Here is a 22,619-nt window from a genome sequence, read left to right as displayed (position 1 = left end):
TGGTGATTTTCTTTTCTCAGCTGTGGAAAATTAAGTCATGAGCTGAGTCACGTGCCTGGACTCGCTCCCCTTGCTGGCATCAGTGCTTCACCTGTTAAGGAAAGAGATGACTGTAAGACCACGAGGACACCCACCTGCTTGTTCACCCGCAGAGGTGCCTCCATTCTGCCTAATCTGACCAGTGGTGCTTTCAGAGGAACAAATCCTTTTCCAACTGAGCGTGCATGCTAAAAAGCTGTATCTTCATGGTTTTCAAATAGTGTGAATAGTCAGGAGACTAAAGACCACTGTGTTATGGCAACATAAGGACAATTTTTTAAAGTTAGGAAATTTATTCTGGGCATTTCAGTGCTGTGACAGTTATATTTACTGGAAATACTCTTCTGGGTAACTATGGTAGTTGCCCAAAGCATGAAGCAAATATCCTTTATTGGAAATATGCAAATTCAGTACTTTTCTATTACAATCTATAGAATTGGAGATTTCATTTCTCTAGCAAAGAGAGATCAAGTTTAAACTATTCCAGGTTGAACCCAAATAAAAGAACTTTATTGGAGAATTTCAGTTTCTAGGCTTTTGTTGTTGTTGTTGAAAGAAAAAAGATAACCTTTTAAACTGTGACTTTCTGTTAAACTATGGAGAAAATTTTAATTAGTTTATAATTTTGAAGTTAATCCTAGTAACTGTATAGTTGTTGGTGAGAGTCATGCATACAAGGCACGTAATTCAGCATGAGAAATTGAAGGATACGCACACTCACCCACGTCCACCGGGCACCATGCTTTCTGTTTCAATCACCGGACTTGCGTTTCCCATGGCAGTGCTAAGTGAAGCATCAATAGTTTGTGTTATGCAGCTTAACGTATTCAACTCTCAGTACAATCTCAGGTCCTCAGTGTCTATATTCAGCCAAGCTCTGGCACTGATGACTTGGATTCTCTTGTCAGCACCCTCATCACACACACACAGGCATGTACATAAGTTAATGGAAACTCTCATAGTCTGCATATAATTCTTGCTCATTAACTTACTTGCTTTCAAGAATCTCTTGAGGCAGATTGAAAGCCCACATTTTAATAAGATTTTGTGACTTTTAAAATGGAAATAATTAAACTTAGTTATTACATGTAAAATATGTACATGCAAAATCAGGCTATCATTTACACATATCCTAATTTTTGAGGTTTAAAGATGAATTTCTCAAGGCGACTGAGGTCAGACCTTTCTGGATTCATATTCTTGGCTCTATCACTTAATAGCTTCATAATCTAAGGCAAGTTACTTAACCTTTTTGCATCTCAATTTCCTTACCTGTTAAATGGGGATAAAAACTACCTAAGGTTAAGTGAGATTATGATGTAAGGTACTTAACACAGCATAAAGTACTTAGCACTTAGTAAATCCACAATCAACATTTGTAATTACTGTTTAAAACCCTTTAAAAATCTTTTGTTGATAGATTCCTAACTGTGAAGATAGAAACACAGGGGCAGGGTTGCTGAACTAGAGGTGAATTACCAAAAATTTGCAGCCATTCTAAATGCTTCCTGAGAGTTACAATTTTTTAAAAAGGTAAAACCCCACTATGGTGATTCACCTCTAGAAGGAACTGTTCTGTAAAGGCACGTCAGTGTCTCAACAGGTGGCTCATGGAAATCATGCTGGAACTATTTTCCATAAGGAACAATAGCAACATCTCAAATCCAAGACTGAGCTGCTCAGTGTAGATTTCAGGTGAACAAACCTAATGCCGTCATCTTTTTCTCCTACAGAAAACTGCTGTTCTGTGTTTTATGCAGTGAATCTTTCAGCTCAAATGCAGTATGTAGAATAGTTTACTCTTAAGTTGTTTCAGTTATGGTTTGATGGGGTATAATTGGTTTAAATGATTTTTCAGGTGGTAAAATCGTATGTAAGTAGAGCTGCTCATCACGGAAACTTGGGAATCATTTTTGACTCTTGGTCTTTCTCACACTTCACATCCAATCTCCGAGTCTTTGAATAATTATCTTCTAGGTATTTTCCCAGTCAGTCCTTTCTCCATCCCCACTTCCACCACCTTCATGTGAGTTAATGCCTTTTGTTTTTGAACAAGATTCTGCTTTTCTGCCCTTACATATGCATATTACCCCCTCCCCCATGCCTGCCTGTTCGTCTCAAAAGCTAATGTGTCTTTTCTGAAATGCAACTCTCATCATGTAGAATCGATTAATGATTTAGGATTACTTTGAAGATAAAAATCCAAAATCTTTTTAGCAGAGTGTACAGGCCTACCCTGTTGAGTAACGTTTTGAAATCTTTATGTTTGAAAGATACTTTGTGCTGGGCATAAAATTCTAGTTTTCAAGATGTTGCTCTTTAATTTGTCTGTTGAATTATAATGTGCGTTGGTATAGTTTTCTTCATTTTTTTGTGCCTGGGATTTGTAGCACTTACTGGAAATCTGGATTTATAGTTCTCATCAAATTTGGAAAAATTTTGGCTGTTATTTCTAAAAACAAGTTTTCTCTCTCCCAGTCTCACCCACCTCCTCCTGGGACTCCAGTTCACATGCATATTGGGCTGTTTGAAGTGGCCGCATAGCTTACTGGTATTCTGTACGTTGTCCCCGTCTTCTTTGTCTTTAATCTTGGATAGTTTCTATTGCGGTGCCGTCAAGTTCACTAACCTATTTTTCTGCACTAATTTCCCACCCAATGTATTTTTGTCTATAGACGTTTGATTTTGCTTTTTTGGTTTTCATATCTTCCGTGTCTCTTTAACATGCTATTTCTTTTCTCCACCTTGTTAACATAATATTTACAATAGAAATTGTAAATAAGGACATTAAAACAGCTATCATTAGTGTCATTTGGGGTTTTTAATTGATTTACTTTTCTCCTCATTTTGGGTCCTATTTTCCTGCCTCTTTGCATGCCTAGCAATTTCTTATTGGGTGTGGATTTTTATATTGTTGGGTGTTGGGTTTTTGTGTATATGTGCGTATTAAGTATTCTCAAGCTTTGTCTTAGAATGCAGTCGAGTTACTTGGAAACAGTTTGATCATTTCAAGGCTTGTTTTTAAGCTTCGTTAGGTGGGCCTGAGCAGCCTTGAGTCTTGGACTACTTTTCTCCACTACTGAAGTGAGCTCCTCCAAAGGATTCTACTCGATGCCCTCTTCATGGTAAGGGTTTTCCAGTTTGACAGTAGGAACATGAACTATTCCCAGCTCAAGAATTTTTGGCCTGCTTCTTTTTTGGTGGTTCTTTCCCTGTTGTTGAGTATTTCCTTGTGCTGATCAACACTCTCCTAAAGACCTCAGAGGAACCCTGTGTGCATCTTTGGTACTCTCTTCTCTCTGTGCAGCTGTCTTCTCTCTGGTCCTCTGCCCTGCCAATTCTAGCTGATCTGGCCTCCTGAAATTCTTAACTCTTGTCTCCTCAACTCAGCCAGACTACTTGGCTTGGGTTGGGTTCCCCTTCTTGCACCACAGCCTAGCAACTGCCTCCAAGCGACCTGGGCAGTCATGGGGCTCACTCCATTTAATGCCACCATCTTTTACTGCCTGTTGTCCAATATCTAACACCCATTTTTTCGTATATATTTTTCCATTTTTTTTTTTAAAGTTAAGATGGGAGAGTAAATGTTTTTCTACCTTAGTAAATGGAACAAAGTTTACTCAATTGTTCAAGCCAAAGGCTTAGGGTTTTTCCTGGTTCCTCTCTCTTCCTCTGTATCTAACCTGCTGCAAAGTCACATCTGTTCTGTTTCCCCAGCTACCAGGCTAAGTCTCCTTCTCCTGGTTACTGTGCTGACCCGCTGTCCCCTCTCCTCTCTGGCCTCCCTCAGCCACATAAACGAGCTTAAAAATACGGAAACTATAAAACTGTATCATTCCTGTTTTCTCTTTCTGGCTCTCCCTGTGGTGGCCTCCAAGGCCTTCCTCATCAGGCCTGACTCCCTTTCCAGTTTCACCTTCTTGGTACCTGACAACCACACCACACTGGCTCCCTCCAGTTCCTCCGTTATACCAAGTTCTTTCTTATTTCAGGTAGCGCCTGGAATATGTTTTCTTAAGTTCTCCCCTGAATGGCTTCTCAGCTGTCAGTTTCTCAGTAGGACCTTCTCTGATGACCTGAGTGACAGCAGCTCCCCGCCTTACCCTTTTTGTCAGTTACACGGCCCTGTTCATGTCCTTCATGGCACTTATCAAAATCAGATTATCTTGTTTATATTTTTGCCTATTAATTTTTTTATTTCTGTCCTTCCCCATTAGAATGTAAGCCTCATAAGGCGAGGAATTTTTGTGGTTTTTCACTCCTAGGTCCTCAGAATGCAGAAGAGTACCTGACCCCATAATAGGTACTCGGTGGTACTCATTAGCAATGTATAGAATGAATGAAGAATGGATCTCAACTAATTTGCCATTTATGCAGTATTTTCCCTATTAGGATGGAAGACTTGTACTCTCAGTGCTTCATTTATTCCTGTACAATAACTTCTAAGAACTTGGACTTTTGTTTTAATCACCCAAAAGGAGTGAAATATAATTGACAACATTTACCTATTATTGAGAAATTAAACCAAGATGTATGAACTAGATTATGCCATTCATATATTCAATTGAAATAGTAATAACCCTAGAAAGCGAAGGAAAATACCTGTTCAGTTAACTTTACAATTTGTTGTATTGGGAAAAATTATCCTTCCTAAAATTGCTATGGAGGTCTAACTTCAAGCTTCCTAAATATGTATATTATGCCTCATGTATAATATAAACACTGAAAAGTCGAATATCCAAATACTTGGCTAATTGGGGTATGGTTTTCTTGACTTTCAGAGACAAGTAGAAAAATTCTAAATGCCGGGATGTCCTACAAAGTATAAGCTTACGGGTCTGTTTTTATTTTTGGTACATTGTATCTAGAGGTAAGTGAACCCATGCACTGCAAAAATAACCCTCTTGTAAGTTCGTGACGTTCATTTTTGACATTTTAGAACTACCGCTCTATAATGGGCCACATGGGTCTCACTCCCAAATACAGCATATGATTTGGGATAGTCAAGAAGTAAATTCATTAATCTCATGCATTGACTAGACTGTCATTTAAAGTAATCCTTTGCTTCTTGCAGTTACTGGTGCCCATTTAGAATAACGCAATTTGAATTTCACAATGTGCAGTAATTCCGTGCCTTTCCTGCAGCACGTTCTGAGCCTATACGCTGTAATGAGATATTACTCCAGGTAACAGATGGTGGTTGTTTATTAAGGACAAAATAAGCCTCTTGGTTTGCGTATTTGTTAGTAGTTCTGCTTGACCTTAATGCAAATATTGTCAAATAGACAAATACCCACAGGATTCTTTGTAAAAATATAGGTTCAGGTTAAATTAAAGCACTTGGCTATATTTTTGTATTTTAATTTTTATGTGCAAAATGCTCAGAGTTCTTTAACAGAGAATTCTAGTTCTCATAGACCTTCATACTCCCTTCTTACACTTAAGGCTTTACTTGCAAAAAGCAAGATTGAAAACAGATCCAAGTTATCGGATATCTTAAAGTAATTCAGTTAACTCAAGCAGAGAGTGTAGATTTCATGCAATGATTATGGCATGTGGTAAACAAGTCATCGCATTGCTGATAAACCTTAACAGCGTGACCAGTAAAGAGCTGCCTAAGTGAAATCTGTTATCATGTAAAAAGCACAAGTGGTTGTTAGCACTGGCGCATGCCAGGATGATGTAAGAAGTTGTTGTGATGTATTCTTCATAGCAGACTGAAACATCACGTTTTGTGACTGAAGTCTGTTTACGCCAGTGTCCCTTAGTCCCTGGACCTCACTGTGGATTGAGCTTCAGCTTAAACACTTCGTAGCGGAGGTCATTAGTCAGACTGTCACACAGTTTACCTAATTTGAGTACTCCTTGCTTTCTTAAAAACCCAATTCTTTTTGAATGTTGGGTATATTAAATATGAAATTCATTTGTCCACATGTTTAAAAGCAATTAACTTTTTCTACATGAGACTATTAAAAAAGGAAATAACCAAGATATTCTCATGTAGAAATAAAAAGCCAAATGCTTTTCTGTGTCCAAGACTTCTGAAATAGCAATTGATGCTGTACAAAAGCTACTTGGTCCAAAAAATTTGTTGTTAAGTAGGTTAGAAGACAGCATTATAGAACCTTACTAATCTCTCTAGGGAGGCAATGTGATGGCATCCCGGAACTTTTTTGCTCTTGTGATCAGTGAGGCAATGTGTCCACTAAACCAACAACAAAGTGATTTTGCTGTGACACCCACCTCCATGGTCGGGCTTGGGAGCCAGGGGTCTCATGTTTATTTTTAGTGTGGGTTCACGCTGGTAGGTAGGAGTTAATTTTTCTCTTCAAGAGTATTAAGTTAACCATTGTCTTGAAATAGGTTTTAGACTTCATTTATAGCAAGAATTCAAGTGAAATCAAGTCAAGACCCTTCATTCTAAAAGTAAGTACAACCTATAGCAAATAAAACGATTTAAAAATAACGTGAAATGCCATAGTCTGATGAAACAGAGTTTGTGACCTTGCGGTAACTGGACTGGTACTATTGTGTCCATTAGAAATGTCTAGGACCAATTTCCAATAAGACAAGTCCTTTTCTCTCCCTGACAGTATAAGGATTTTGGGGGGAAGCAAATTACTTATGCAAAGCTATTTTCCTTACAAGGAAGGGTATGAGGTAGCTGTAATGACTTTTACCGCTAATTTTAATCTTTACACATATAGCTATGCAGGAAAAGTCATCATTTTAAGAGTCTTCCTGACTGTAGGACTCTGAATGTTTGTTACGTGCAGAGACAAAATCTATTAGCGGACTCAGATCATGATGACAATTAGCTCCATAAATAGAGAGCAACATTAAATAAACCTGATGGTAAAAGAAATGCAGGCCATAAACATTCTGGTTTGGTTTTTTTAATATCTATATAAAAAATAACGAGCGATTTACAGATCTCTTTCTCTAATCAGAACCTCAGGTGTATATATAAAGGTACTGTACAATATATAAACATTTACAACCAGTACATCCATATTTTGCTTAGCATTCCAAGGCCACATTGCTAAGTCGGTATATAATCAGTACAGTGACAGGTTACTGAGGAAAGAGCCACTTCAGACTGACAACATATGACATCAAAGTTATGTCACAGTTAACAATAAAAATAGGATTTTTTATCACTAATTGTGGACTAGAGGGAAAATAAATCATTTCTGTGGTACTAAAATTTTAGCGTTTATCAAGCCTTCTAATTTTGCTCTATTCAAGTAGTTACAATAGGTGGATAAATATAGTTCTGGATGAAAAGGGGGTTTCAAAACTCTCACTCTGGGAAACAGGTCTTATCTACAGGGGCTGATTCAGTTGTTACAGTGAAGAATTTCACAGTCGGACTCTGAGAGGGAAGGACTGGGACATGATGTGTTCACAATAACGAGATGAACCCAGGGCAACAGAACAAGTGTGTTCAACTACTCCATAAAATGGTTTTATTCTGAGTGCGCCTTTATTTATAGATGCTACTGAATGCTGCTTCCGGGGGCTGAAAAACCTGGATCTATTTTATGGAGTTAAAAACTCTCAACCTTCTAACAAACATTTCTAATTGACTTACAAATTTTTTCTGCTTAGCTTGTACAAAATTTCAGATGTTTAGTCTCCCTTTCTTGTGTTTAAATGTTAATGTAGCTAGAAATTAAAATGAAATAAGATCTAGCAAAGACTGTCTCCCACCACATTTGTCCTCATGTGCTGAGCCCGTCCCAGGCAGGTTCTGCTTCTAAACACACGGACTTGTACAGCTGCTACCAGAGGGGCTGGTACTCCACCTGGCAATGGACTGTGGAGCTGGTTTCCTAAGTCCCTCTTCAAAGACGTATTGTGTATTAATGACTAATGACTTAGGAGTTGGTTCAACTGAAATACCCAGACATAGAAATTTCGTAGTTTTTCTTCAAACAGCGATAAGCAGTATGGTCCGCGTGCTTCGTTGTGGCGTTACAGTAAAATAACTGAAATAAAAAGGTGGTCTGGGATGCTACAGCGCTTGAGGGTTGGGTAACATAGCAGGAGGTGAGCTCTTAATTGCCTGAAGTATTTTCTCCTTGGAACATACATTTGTTAAGTCATATCTTTAACAGTGACTTGAAATACCTTATGCAGCCGAATTAACATAAAAAACTGTAAGAAGGCCAGTATTTGACTACATTTTTTTTCTTTACAGTAGTGACGTTTGAGGTTGTATTTTTATACTGGGACACCATCAGTAGCTGTTAGAAGCAGCAACGGCCGCCTTTAATGAGTTGACAATCTCTTCTTCTGCAGGGGCTCAAATACGTCTCTCTGTAAACATGCAACATGCTATTGAGAATATCAACTTCCAAGCCAAAGCTAGTTTTTTTCATTAGTGTGGAAATATGTTTGTGAGAAGGATAAAATAGATATGATACAGTAGATAACCTGGCACAAATGTAACGGGAGCTGTGACCACGCTGTGGGTATCACTGCGTCGTGTGTGGGGACGCCGGGTAGACGAGCTGGTGCGCGCGAGGAGGGGCAGCCGGCGGGGGGGCGGTGGATTCGTAGCAATCCTAAAGGCCCTTCATGCAGCCAGCTAACTAGATGCTCAAATTAAAATGTACTTAGGTGTGTTTCAGAATTTCTGAAAAATTTGATTTTTTGGAGGGGTAGGAAATGCTGCTTTTTAATAAGAAAAGGTGACAACTTGTGTTTCCTTGTTTTACGCCGAAGGTCACAGCCGCTTCTCGGCCACACCAGTAGTGCCTGTGGCTCTGCCTGCACTGGGCACCTTCCACGGCCCTGGCGTGATGGGTGTTTTCTTAACTGGAGAACCGCTCTCAGGTCTGAGCCCTCCGCTCTCTTTGTTTTTGTCAGCCGCCTCTACTTCTTTGCCTTTGTGATCTTCTATTTTGTTTAAAACCGTTCTTTCTTCGGGTTCCTGCTTCAGCTTCTTTTCTGCCATTTTGACATTTTCTCCTGTTTTCTCTTTACTGGGACTTGCTTCTCCTAAGGTTGCTTTCTTCCCTTTTTCATTTTCCGACACTACTCTACCAGCAGGGTTAGTCTTTTTGGATGGAAGAGAAGTTTCATCCGTTCTCTTGCTCTTTTTCTCTGGAGACCTGGTTCTGTTTTTTCCGGGCTGACTCTGGTTCGGATCTCTCCTGCTGACACCTGCGCTTTCCCTCGCACCTGCGCTCTGCTCAGCACTGTCACTGGCACGGCCCCCTCCTCTTCCACTCGCACTTGGTTGGTCTTTGCTCCCTTCAGGTTTTTGCTGCTTCTTTGGGCTTGAAGACTGTCCTCTGCTTTTTTTGCAGTGATCTTGTCCAGAACCTGCCCTCGTGCTGATCTGACAACTTTTATTCTCCCCTTTCCTGGGGCTGAGTGATCGATCTCTGGGTCTTCTTTTGGGGTCATTTTTTAGAGGACTGGGAATCTTTTCAGAGGAGTGCTCCTCTGAATAGCGACTGGCTGACTTTTTGGGACTAGCAGATCTACCTCTTTGCGTGACACCATTTTCTACTTTCAAGAGATTTTTCTTATCACTGTGCCCATGACTGTTGGGTGGATCCCTTTTATTCACATTTTTATGGAGAAGAGATTGATGCTTTAAATCAGGTTGATTTTCATTTAAAGTGCTTTTCTTTTCAGGCACAATGTCCTTGAATTCTTCTGCCCTTTCACATATCTGAACTCTCATTAAAAATTCTTCACTTACTGGCACATGAGACTCTTCAAATATGGAAGCAGTGTGTGAAGATGGGGGAAATGGTGACTGTTCATCATAAATCACGTTTGAAGATGAAGGACTATTAGTATCCCAATCACCTAAAAAAAGTGATTTGAATAGAATATTATTACATTTTAGAATTATGAATAGGAACAATTAAGTTTTGAACTGTGACAGCCATTTGAATTGTACTAACTGCTTAAACAGCCTGAGTATTTTAAGAAGTTTATGTATGTTTAGATCTCTCTATATAAAGCCAGATGTATACGGACAGCTGTACTTGAACATGAAGGGTAGGTTATTTTATATATATATACAAAATAATATTACACAAAATAATTAGAAAAATGAATACTAAGTGAAGTATATGATGTGTAGATTCTTTATAAATAGTAAAAGCCCAATTAAAAAAACCTTAAATAAATAATAAGATCAGACCAAAGTACCTGGTCCAAGCAGCTTACTGATGTAGCTGTTACTGACGGACACAGCTTAAGGATAGGCCAGAATCACTAATAAAGGAGCCAAATTATGGTACCAGAATGGAATTCATGGGCATTTGTCAATCATTTTCTTGCATTAAGCTGCCAAATTTAATGTCAAAAGGAAACTGAAAAGTGCAGAAGATAGAAGTAGATGTATTTAATTAGCATCATTTTTAATTAAAAAGAAGGAAGTGATTTACAAGACATGCAAATTTACCAAGTCTTTTTAAGGAAAGACCAAGAAAAGCCCTGAAAGCCTTAATGTTGCTCAGGTTTCACGTAGGAGCACAGACCGGAAGGAGCCAAACCTGAAGAAGGAAGAGAAAAAGCCTAGGACTGTGTAAAAAAAAAAAATCACAGCGCAGTTAGCAAGGATGTCAACCGGGAACGTATGATTTACAAGCAGATTGTGGAAGGTAATACAGTCAGAGAATTATAGGCTGGAAGGGGGCTGTAGGAGGTCACGTCTACACTGATCCCTCAAATGCTCTCCGCGGGGAAGGGAAGGGAACCAGAAGGGACAAGGGCTAAGTGGTGTGGTATTTTATTTCTAGACTAGTGCACTCAACTGAAAAGCAGTGATTTTCAAATACTGTGATATTTCAAAAGCATATGATGAAACCAAGGAAGTTTAAGGTCAATACAGGAGTACAAAAACGGTCCCGGGTCCAACTCCTTGACTCCAGGTAGGGCTATAGCAACTCGTTTTTGACAATGACCAGAAAAACCTCAAGTTTTTATGTTAACTCATTAAGAGAGAAACTTATCTTACTAGGAGGAAAAAAACAACATTTGAAGAGATTTCAAATGTTTTTCATGACATTTAAATCGTTTGCCTCTAATGTTCTTATTTTTTACAGACACATTTCTCTACAAAAGCAACTGCTTTCTGCTGAGACTAGCCTAACATATGTAAGTTCCAACGAAAGTCCTACATGAAGTCACTTATTTTGTAATATTATTATTAACTCTGCTATGTAACTGACTTTAAGATGGTTCTGGTGTTTACCTTTGAATTAGCTAGCAAAGTATCTATCCCCTTTTCCCTCTGCCGCCCCTTCCCTAACATACTCAACTTTTCAGCAACAAGTGAGCTGCTTTACTTACCGTGGTCAGGTATCAAGCCAGTTCCTGGCCTCAGAAGAAGAAGAACTTTATTTCCACCGGCCTGAATGAGCTCAATTGCTCGAGTATGTGTGATGCCTTGTGTAGGTTCCCCATTGATCTCAACAATCTGGTCACCAACCTGGACGGGGAACATTCACAGAAACAACATCAAGTTCTGCTCTGTCAATCCTGGAGCGCTCAACTCAGCCGAATGACTCTCTTTCATCTGTAAAATATTCAACTCGTACACTGCTCTCATGCTGGAGTTGAGGAGTAGATAGATGGCAGCCTTTACTCCATAAAAGTTTATGTGACCACAGTAAGCAGGATCTGAGCATCCTGAAATCAAGACTCAAATTCTAAGTTTTCAACCAAAGGTTAAGTGGTGGAAGAGGTGAAGACTCTGACCCACGTGACACCATGGAGCTACCTCTGATCCACCTGCGAAGGGTCCTTCCCGACATGAGCTGAATCTTCTGAAACCTGGGCAGGTGGTGCCTCATCTTTGAAGCCTTTCCTGGCCTCCAGGGAGAACCGCCCACTCCCTCCTTTGTGTTGCCACTACACCCTGTACTTAGACGCAGCATTAGGTAAAGGGAATATTTATAGGTTAAATCTCTCAGAAGATTCAGCTTGGAGCACATACTATTATGAATACTCATTTAAAACCAATAACTGGCTTACACTTCATGACTTTAGTGTACAATGATTTCCCTAGAAAACAAAAACTAGGGAGCAGAATAAGATGCCTCAGTGACGTTCTATTTACTAGAAATGTTGTCTGCAGTTATTTTAAAAGAGAAAGGAAAAACATGAATGGGTCAAGTATAACTTTTACAAAGGACCTGATTAAAGATAATGATGGTAATGATTTTAAAATATATTCTGGATTTTAAACTATATTTCAGGGTGACAAGCAACTGGAGGGTCTTGGCTTTCAAACGGAAAAACTGAACAATGGACAATTACTGAAATTCCAAAAAGCATGTTTATAAGAGCTCACTAAAACAATCCAGACAGAACAGAAGAGGATGCAACAATTATTTAACAAAGGTTGGTAGGACAACTCTGTATCCAGAGACACAGCAGAGCACAGTGGCCGGGAAGGTGGGCTTAGGAGTCACTGTCATGTCTGTGGTTCACTCCTGGCTCGACCTTGGCCGAGCAGAGTGGTCTCACTTTCCTCTCTGTTAAACGGGGATAATATTAGCACCTACTTACCTCCTGGGGTTGTTGGGAGGATTTACTGAGATAAAAACATAATCATGATTATATATCAAGCACAAATAAATGTTAGTTTTCAAATGATCTATTTTCTGCTTTTCCAAAAAAAAGATTTAAAGTGTATCACGATGAAGAAGGTTTAACTAGTCTGCACCCCATTCTATACAATGCAAACATTTTCAAGTAAACTATGAAACAGAATGAGTTGTTGCATATTTATGGGAAAAAAAATGGGAGTCTTACTCATGAAGAAATGGAGGGTATCACAAGATAGATGGATTTAACATATAAAGTGGAAAAAAAAACCTTAAAGAAACACCAGCCAAAGTAAGATGGTAATAAATGTAATAGGATGGAGAAAAATAATAAAAATAATTAATAAACCCCCTTAAACCTAGAATAAGTGAAACAAGAGTCAGTACCCAGATTTCATCTAATAAGTGAAGAAAAATCATTTTCACAAGAAAACATAATAAATTAGCACCAGATATAAAATCCTGCTGATAATTAGAGAAATGAAAATTAAAGGTGATACTGTTTGGAGCATGTTTTGGGTATATCTTGTAAAAAACATGATTGAGGTTATAAGTAATCTCAGTCACATTCTTTGGCTTAAATTCACTGTCCAAACCTGCGTATTATTCTTTTTGCACAACAAATAAATTGCAATAAAACTTGTAATTGAACAGATTTGCCACCAGGTGTCATTTTTGTTTAACTAAAACTAAATTAGGGCAAAAGAGAAGAAAGCCATGGTTTTAAGATTTATGGTAGAGAGGCCTTCGGGGAAAAGTTCTGAACTGGACTATACAGAGCTAAAGATAAAAAAATGGAACCTTTGAGAGGGAAATATAAACATTCTTTTCAAAGTTTGTTAACTTTAAAGAATTTAAATGTGACAAGAATTTTAAAATGGGGAATATATCTTTTGATAAGAATAAAAATTCAAAATCAGAAAAAAAAAAGAAAAAAAAAACCCAAAACAAAATATTCAAGGTCACATTTTTTGTAGAATTGAAAAATAGAATATGGGGGACAGAAAAAATAAATGGAAGGGAGGGGAAAAAGAGACTAGGAGAACCAAAGAAGAAGTAGAAAGAAGGGACAGAGAAAAACTATGTTCCTTAAAAAGGTCACTTTTCTGGATAAAGAAAATGTGGTATATATATGCAATGGAGCACTACTCAGCCATGAAAAAGAATTTTAAAATGCCATCTGCAGCAACATGGATGGACCTAGAGATCATTCTAAGTGAAGTAAGTCAGAAAGAAAAAGAAAAATACCGTGTTATCACTTACATGTGGAATCTAAAAAAAATGACACAAATGAACTTATTTATGAAACAGAAACAGACTAGAAAACAAACTTATGGTTACCAGGGGGAAAGGGGGTGGGAAGGGATAAACTGGGAATTCGAGATTTGCAGATACTACTATATATAAAACAGATAAACAAGTTTCTACTATATAGCACAGGGAACTATATTCACTATCTTGCAGTAACCTATAATGAAAAAGAATATGAAAAGGAATATATGTGTGTATATCTATGACTAAAACATTATGCTGTACACAAGAAATTGATACATTGTAAACTGACTATACTTCAATAAAAAAAACAAAAAAAAAAACCCCAAATAAAGTCACTTTTTAAAGGCAATCTTGCAAGTTTTTAAAACAGCCACTAAAAAAGTATTAATATTACCAAACAGTATTTCCAGCACATTGCTTACATTGTCTTATAACCCACTTAAGAACCTACAATGCCTCCCAGAGGAATTGCATCCCAGCGACACAGGCTATGGCTGACGTGGAAAGCACACAAACTGGGTGAGGGACAACAAGCCTGGGTCCCCCTGTGGCTGGGACTTAGTCTCCTGGAGCTGTAGTTTTAAATCTGTAAGTGGGGGTAGCGCCACCTGTCTCACAGCGTTTTTGTGAAACTAAAAGTAACACAAGTGAAAACATGTTGTCTGGAAGACAGCCAACTCGAATTATTATTTAAATCTGGTTTTGTTCTATGTTAAACATTTAAGTCTGACACTATTCTGTAATAACTTTTTCAATTCAGTGGACTTCTCATTCCTTTAGCCCAGAACCTTTTGTTCTCCTCTCTAAATCTTAATAGGCTTTAAGGGCCAGCTGAAGACTCATTAAGTTTACAGATCCTTTCAACATCTTCCCATCTGTAGTAAAAGTTAGTATTTTCATGTTTTAGTGAATTACGCTGTTTGCTAATTCCTTCACATAGCCCAAGTCCTGTCTACCCAGTAATAAGTTCTGGACGTTAACCTTAAATATTAAAAAAAAATCCATTCTCTCATTATGTAGAAATATTAACCATGCCTTCTGTTGTTTCAACAAATCTCTATGGAGCAGCTACTATTAGTAGTCAAGGCACTGTCTCAGGTGCTGAAGATACTGGACTAATTGGTACAAAGTCAGGTTGTCAGCCTAACAGAAAAAACAAGGGAGAAGAAGAGAGAGGCAGGAGGGGAAGGCAGAGAGGATGCTCAGGTGGCTCCAGGTGCAGGTCTGAGCTGGAGTTAAGCACTCATCTTTTTGGGCAGCGCCTGCCCCACTGAGTTGTCATTAACGACAAAGCTCCCATGATCCTTACACCAGGTCAAGATTTTGATAACTGAGTAGCTAGAAAAATAATTCTCTGAAAAGCTGACTTATTTTCTTAAGAGTTTAAAACAAACCTGGGCATAGCAGTAATAGCTAATTTTTTTTTTAATTTCAGGGTTTTTTTTCCCCCAAATTAAAACTGATTCAATCTTAGAATTCATTTATAAAGAATAACATGTTTTGGAAACAGACTTTGAATCCCTTGAGGCCTCTTTCTTTGCCTTTGGTGAGATTAGTGCATCTGGAGGTTATATTTGAAAAGAACGTTTCAATTATATCCTAGTTTTTGGTTTAATTGGATTTTTTGATACAAAATACAATAGATTTTAAAAAAAACTTCCATATTTAAACTACTTAAACAGCTTCAAAAAAAAAAAATGGTGGGGAGTGGAGGAGAAAAAGGACCAAGAAAACCAGAAATAAGTATGACATCCCATAAACAGTGCCTCAAACTGCTCTTAGTAGAATTTTGAGAAGTTTACTTGGGCCGTGTATTTTACATAAGGTTCTATGTTTTGCAGGTGAGGAAGCTGAGGTCTGGAGAAGTCACCCAGCTGTACACAGCTGCAAGGTGGCAGAACCAGAGCTGGATCCCTCTCCCCTCAGACTTCCACACCCACGTTCTTCCTGCTTTATTAATCCGTCTCTACCAGAAAGTGAACGGAGGGAGGCAAAGCCAGCAGATCTCGATCAGCTGCAGCCCCGCTCCCGGACTCTGGCCATCAACCCTTCTCCCTGCCGTCAAGGCTCCCCAGCTCAGGTCTGCTGCTCCACATTCTCACCCTCCCCATTTTCCCTCCTGTCCCTGGTCCACTAATTACAGGCCTTCTCCAGAGTCCCGGCCCTGCCCACATCTCTAAATCTTCTCCTTTAGTGATCTCATCCACAGCAAAAGCTTCAGCCATTGCCTCTGCCTGAATAATGCAATCATCTGGGACTTTACCTCTAATGGCCCGCTCAATATTTACACCTGCTCCAACCAGCTGGTCCATCAACATGACTAAAAGTACATTATCAGTCTTTGCCCAATCCTTTCTCCTCCTGGGCTCTCCAATGTTTTTTTCATAGTACAGGCAGGGTAAAGCCTCTAAGCCACCCTTTGTTCCTTTCCTTCATCCTTCACTCATTTAACAAGTACTCTAAGCTGGTCTTTTTCTCATTAACAGCTGATCCGATACATATCACTTACCTTCTCCCAGAGCATTGCCATTCAAGTTCTACTCCCACCACTAGGACTGGACGCCTAAAACTATAGCCAGCCCTGTTCCCTCGTTCACCCTACACGCCAGGAGACTCATTTTATCAGTGTATTGCTCCGAGGGGAGCTCTTGGCTCAAAAGTCTTCTGTGACTTCCCACTGTCTTGGACCTACATTTGGTGACCCATCCTACATTTATATTCTCATCCTCTTCTGCTCCCCTCTGTACTTTCTAATAGCCTCTAGGTAAACTTGACCACTTGCAGTTCCCTACATATGACCTATACTTCCTCAGTTTTACCCCTTTGCTTATTTCTTCAGCCTGGAATGTTTTCTTTCCTTAATCTCCCCCTATGGAAATCCTATCCACCGTCCAATGCCACCTATTCTATGAAGTCTTCTCCATTCACATGCACCTTCTTGGAACTTGTACACAAGTCTAGTCATTTAGAGAAAGGATGGTATCTTGTTTTGGTGTCATTCTTTCTCCCAGCTCATTCAGTGCCATGTATAAATCCTTGGGTAAAGTGAACACTCAATGTATCTTTATGAAATGAGAGATGGGAGTGGAGCAGTGACGGGGAAAAGTCAAAACTACAGTCACTCAGATTTTTCTAATTATCATTAGAATATACCATCTAGTAATTTGCCAGGGCCATTTGCCTTTCTAATTAGTTTACTTAGTTAAAAGGAAAAGGGAAAAAAGAAAACAAAACAGAAAAGAAAAAGAAAAACTTCTCTTTCCCTGATCCCTGTTGGTGGCAGAGGGAGGAAAGAGAAAGTCTTCCTGAGTAGTAGGGGGAGGTCGTCCAGATTTGAAAATTTTTAGTGTATAAACTAACTGAATACCAGTGATTTAACTACTTTTAAAAATTGAAGCCAGCAAATAAATCTTCTACCCAGAGAAGGAGGAAAATACCTCATGCAGGTCCATAAACAATCAGGCCTGCAATGCCCTGTGCGAAGCTGCAGTTTCAGGATTGAGAACACTTACGCTGGACATTACTGATGCGAATGCTAGTCCTGCAACTCGGGAGGGTCATGCTCTTCCATCTGTGGCTATCTCTAGGAATAGCTAAGAGGAAAAAAAATTCCCAGGCCTCTTGCTTCTTGGAAGAAGTTGGAAGATTCTGTTTCACCCTGGTTTTTCCAAGACTTCCAATAAGATGAAGGTGTATTGTACTTATTAATCTATTTACCCTTAAATGTGGATTATGCACATAAAAATGATTTTTCTGACCACAGTCGAGGCCGCAAAGGCAGCATGACAGCCACACACGCAGCAGCCCGGGAGGAGGAAGTGAGACCAGGACAAGCCTCTGCCTCTCAGGTCTCAGCGGCGGAAAGTCCCGCTTCACAGCTTCAGCAGGTTTCCGCACTCCCTTTAATCAACTATTCCCAGAAGTTTCCATTCTGGAGCCAGAACCAAAAGGTGCAGCCAACTCACGTGAATCCTGCCGTCTTTGATGGCAGGCCCGTCCTCGGCCAGACGCAGGATGAAGAGGGCCATGTTGTACTCCTTCCCGCCCCGCAGGCTGAAGCCGAAGCCCCGCGGGCCCCGCTCCAGCTCCACCGGGTAACAGCCCAGGCTCTGGAGGGGGGAGACGGATGAGGAAAACAAGCTCTCACGGACTGCCTTATTCAAAAAGTTTGAACAAAGGCTACTTTGATAGCTGGAAGAACTGATTTGTACGCTCAGTATGCATTTCTGTATCATAAGGAAGGAATGTAAGTTTTGGCTGAATTTGGTTGAATAAATACAATTATCAAAGCAGCCTCAATTAGTTTGAAGATTACATGTCTTCTTTACTCATTGGTCAATGTGCCACCAATCAGAGAACAGAATTTTGGAAAGTGCTTCCCTTAAGTAGTCTCTGACTAATTTTCCTGAAAAAAGGAAAAAGCCAAAACAAAACAAAACCCCAAATCCTACTTTGATCCTACTAAAACACTGCTATTTCTATGTACTTAACTAAAGGTTCACATTTCTCCAATAAAGGGCAAACTTTTCTTTCACTCTATACATTCTCTCATGGACCCTAACAGAATGCCAAACACAGAATAGGTTCTTAGGAATGATGAATTTTGGGAACAAATACATCTAAACTGATCTGCAATACAGATTCCTCAGTGCCCACGCCCGGGGTGGGGGGGGGTGGTCTCTGTTCACCTGACTGTGCCGAGTGCCTATGACCGAGATCGTCGCTGTGTCAGGCTGTGCGAGGTGCTTGTGGTCAGACCACGAGTGTCTGTACGAAATGGAGACGTCTTTTCCAGCTTCACCCTCTGTGGCATTTCTACAAGGGAGAGAAATCAAGTCACCCTCTGCACTGAGAAAATGGAAAAGAGTCTACAGGTAAAGGCAGATCAATTTCTTTTCTTTTAAATGCTCAACCTTGCCCGTCTCGGGCTGACAAACTGCTATAAAGACAGATTGTATCTAGAAGCAGAGAGATGCCAGGCAAAACCCCGGCCATTAACTCCAGCATCGCTTAAAGTCTGTCAACACCCCCATGTTTTCTGTTTGTCTTGTTTTTGTTTTAAGGGCGTCGTGAACTGCAGTTTACATCAAGGAAAACTGCACTCAAGTCACTGAACCAGAGGGCAGATAAGCTGACCTTGTCGGAATGAAGAATGGCTCTCCTGTGGCACCAACGGCCGTGAAGATGCTGAATTTCTGGAAATTTGGTTTTTGTTTCATGGCTAATATTTTCAACAAAAGAGGAAAGAAACATGTGGAAATACTGCTCTGCTCAGGTAGTCTGGGAAGACAGCAGTCCATGGGGGTCTGTCGGGGACTTTCTTCCCCAAACTATGAGGACCAAGAGGAGCAGAGCGGGTGCGGCTGTCACTTCTACCTAATCCCCTCTTGTCAGTGTGACTGGTGGTCCCGCTGCACCTGGGGTGGGGGCTGGGAAGAGGGACGGAGGGATGGAGGGAGTGGAGGTCTCACTTCGACCTCCCCAGCTGGCTTCCGCACAACTGTGTAGAGACGGGTGGGGGCGGGCGATGAAAAGTGGGGGAGACCAGGAGAGAAAGAAACCAAAACCTGAAAAGAGCAGTCCCACCTGTCCCCAGGTATGTGGTTGGCCTGTGACTGTCCCATGGGCCTGTGCTGCAGGGCTGGGCTTTGCCTGGCTGAGTTTGTTCCTGATGGTGGACCAAGATGCTCTGTTCAAATGAGAAAACAACAGAAATAAGAATCTGTACATAAAAATGTGAAGGATCAAGTGGATCTACGAAAGTGAGGCAGTAACAAGTGGCTACTGCTTTCCTAATGGTAGCGACTTTACATGAACAGCACTGTTGTCAGCCACCTGCAACTGGAACATTAGCATCTTTCTCCCCGTGGCTTTTGATTAGTGTTTGTGTTTGAAGAAAACAGGAATCATTCTTATTGCACACACTTTCCCTCTTTCACCTTTGGTTTGGTCGTCCACACAACACGAAAATCGGAAATGAACATACTCCGTAATATTGTCTAGAGGACTGAGCTCTGGGAACTGCCTTGTTTCCAGAGTGTACCCCTCATCACTGGCAAATCACCAAGATGACAAGGACAGGCCTCAGGACGCTGGAACACAGAGGCCCGTCCATAAACTACACACATATCTTCAACCTGCATCTTTAATATAGGAATAGTTATTTTACCTAATTCTAGTATCAAAGACAAACTTGTCAAATCATCCTGAGTGTTGACAAATGTTTATGAAGAGTTTACTGTTTCTGTTTTCTAAGAGCACAAATACAGCTGAAAAAGGAACATCTGTTTCTGCATCACTCCCAGCAGCTCCAGAGCTCCGGCTGTTCCCTGAGGGCGGATTTCATAACTAAGCATGGAAACTGCTCGCACCGAGAACTGGATGCCAATTATGGGAGATGATGGTTAAAAGATACTCTTAAGGTTGTCAGACTCATATTTTTAAAGCTGAAACTTTCTAATGTTTTATCCTGCCTAAATTTTCAGACATAGGATAGTTAAAATATCAGAGAGAGAGAGAGAGAGAGCATAGCATAATGATTAAGACCATGAACTCTGGAGCAAGCTGGCAGGGTTTAAGTCTGACCCCATCACTTACTAGCTGTGTGTTCTTGAACAAATTACTTAAATATCCTGTGCCTCTAATCATCTCATCTATGAAAAGGGAATTACAGCTACCTCGTGGGTTACTGTATGAAGTGAGGATATAAATGTGCATGCTGGAATATCATATTTACTATATCAATGTTTCTATTAAAATGATCACAATGGTTATCATCATCATAATCATCAAAATGATAGTCATTTGGGGCTATATTTCTCTTAAAGTGTACATTCTGAAATATTTACCTTACTTAGCAAAAATGATCCACGTAGAGGCCATTTTTAGGTTAGAACATGTGGAAACTGATATAAACTGAATCTCAGAAAATAATGAAAACAGAGAAAGACTGATGTGAAAGACAAGGGATATGAATGTTTAAGGAAGGAACTTCTCTTGAGAAAGCTGGGACTTCAGGGTCACTAAATGCATCACTGTTTTATGGCTTGGATTAAGTTGTTTCTCTTCAAAGTTCTTGGGACTGAAAACAGATAAATAACTTTTTCTTAAGAACTTCCTGGAGCTGAAAGCTGGGGAGTACTCTGAAAAAGCAGACATGTGTCTAAGTGGCAGGCAGGGAGTAATGAGATGCGGCTAAGCTGTGGCAGCCCCGTGAGGCCCTCTGATGCTCCGACTCTGCCCGCCTGGCTCGTGTGTCTATGTGGATTTCAACAACGTGTACCAGATGGAGAGATGTGGCACCAACCTTTGCAGAATTTATCCAGAGAGATGTCTTTCCTTTTTAAAGCCAAATGTTCCAGGAAGGGAGAATGGAGCATGAACTTTTTTCATTTTTAGTTTTGGTGGGGTGGGGGGAACCAGGAAATTTGTTTGTTGCTCTTTTATTACTATCATGAATTTAATTTTCCTAACTAGCTTAACAAGTTACATATGTTGGCCTCCTCCTTGCTCGCCTCCTTGTCACCAATCTCATCTTTATTTCCTTTCCTGGATTCCAGTCCTAGAACATAAATTGGACATGCCACCGCCTTATTTAGAAACCCATGGTTACTTCTATTGCTCATAAGATGCTATTCACACTTGTCACCTGGCACTCCCGGCTTCCAACTTCAGCTCCTCTGTGAAATCTTACCTGGCTCCTTAAGCACACTGTTTTCATAGGACTTACCACACTGTCTCAGAGCTGGGTGAATACCTGTCTCTACTGCTAGATTGTAAACTCCTTGATGGCAGGAGCCACGCCTCATTTATATCCCTGTACCTACCAGAAATTCCACAAGTCCTTCCATCTTTGCTTATGAGTATGCCAATTTCTAAGTGCCCACCATGATAGAGCTGAATTCTCTTCTGTCATTGTAAATTCATGGTACTATTAAGGGAATGGAAACTGGTGGGAAAAATTAAGTTTATCAACAAGATGACTGGGAGGTACTTATACCTTTGTATTAGTCTAATTTGGATAATTTTCTGTGCTTCACTAGCTTGGCTAAAGCAATGGGTCTATAACTTCGGAGAGGAACGTATAAATAAGCTGATCAGTTTCAAGGCTTCTGCTCCGTTCCCCTAAGGATGAGAGATGCCACTGCCGGGCAGAAGCACCACAGATTGGTGCTTACTCTTCCAGTTACACGGTTTTATGTTATCCTCTTCAGGGTTAAAGAAACTTTCTATCATTGGTATTCTTTTCCTTTTTAGTCCTTCCACCCACGCAACATGGCTTCTCCAATTGTGTTAAAAGCTGTTTTACTTCTCAAAGTTATATATTTATTGCATGATGTCAAACAGGGCTATGTTCTAGTAAAGCATTGGGTTAAGTGTATCTTTCCACCAATGAGAATTAAACTTTTGCTGGAGTTTCTTTATGTAACTATTTAAGAGGAAGTGCATTATCAGAGGAAAAACACAAAATCCCATAGTTAAACTATAGCCACAAACATTGTAATACATTGGGAATCATCTGTACTAAGAATAAATAAGAACCTTGTGGAAGAACTTTCTAAGACTCTTTTGAAAAGATGATCCAAATAACTGGAGATATCCTATGCTCTTAGGTAGGATGACTTTAAATATTTAAAGGTGCACATTTTCCCAAAGTTAATATATTTTCAATGTTTCCAATAAAAATTGCACTTAGATTTTTTAGAGGAGCTTAACAAGTTGCTC

General features: G+C 39.9%; 2 protein-coding genes across 7 annotated transcripts in view; one reads left to right on the top strand and one right to left on the bottom strand.

Annotated features, from left to right (window-relative positions):
* The window catches only part of PHTF1 (putative homeodomain transcription factor 1), a 59,336-nt gene extending 46,061 nt beyond the window's left edge, over nucleotides 1–13,275 (top strand). For 3 of the 5 annotated variants that reach the window (XM_010968488.3, XM_010968484.3, XM_045506238.2), the window contains one exon: nucleotides 21–559. In XM_010968488.3, the coding sequence (XP_010966790.2) occupies nucleotides 21–41 (21 nt within the window). In that variant the 3' untranslated portion in view covers nucleotides 42–559. Of the gene's footprint in view, nucleotides 1–20; nucleotides 6,466–11,114; nucleotides 11,167–12,269 lie in introns of those variants that run through there. The other 2 variants (XR_012509184.1, XR_012509183.1) reach the window with 2 other exon arrangements.
* The window catches only part of MAGI3 (membrane associated guanylate kinase, WW and PDZ domain containing 3), a 219,073-nt gene continuing 203,373 nt past the window's right edge, over nucleotides 6,920–22,619 (bottom strand). Inside the window, exons 17-22 of one of the 2 annotated variants that reach the window (XM_074370220.1) lie at nucleotides 19,482–19,584; nucleotides 18,584–18,710; nucleotides 17,861–18,004; nucleotides 11,362–11,500; nucleotides 10,472–10,562; nucleotides 9,732–9,867 (exon numbers count right to left, since the gene is read on the bottom strand). In XM_074370220.1, coding sequence (XP_074226321.1) covers nucleotides 10,513–10,562; nucleotides 11,362–11,500; nucleotides 17,861–18,004; nucleotides 18,584–18,710; nucleotides 19,482–19,584 — 563 coding nt within the window. In that variant the 3' untranslated portion in view covers nucleotides 9,732–9,867; nucleotides 10,472–10,512. Of the gene's footprint in view, nucleotides 9,868–10,471; nucleotides 10,563–11,361; nucleotides 11,501–17,860; nucleotides 18,005–18,583; nucleotides 18,711–19,481; nucleotides 19,585–22,619 lie in introns of both variants that reach the window. The other variant, XM_010968506.3, reaches the window with a different exon arrangement.

This window comes from Camelus bactrianus, chromosome 9 (assembly GCF_048773025.1).
Source record: "Camelus bactrianus isolate YW-2024 breed Bactrian camel chromosome 9, ASM4877302v1, whole genome shotgun sequence".
In the NCBI taxonomy this organism is placed as follows: domain Eukaryota; kingdom Metazoa; phylum Chordata; class Mammalia; order Artiodactyla; family Camelidae; genus Camelus; species Camelus bactrianus.
This window is presented reverse-complemented; position numbering and strand designations above follow the sequence as displayed.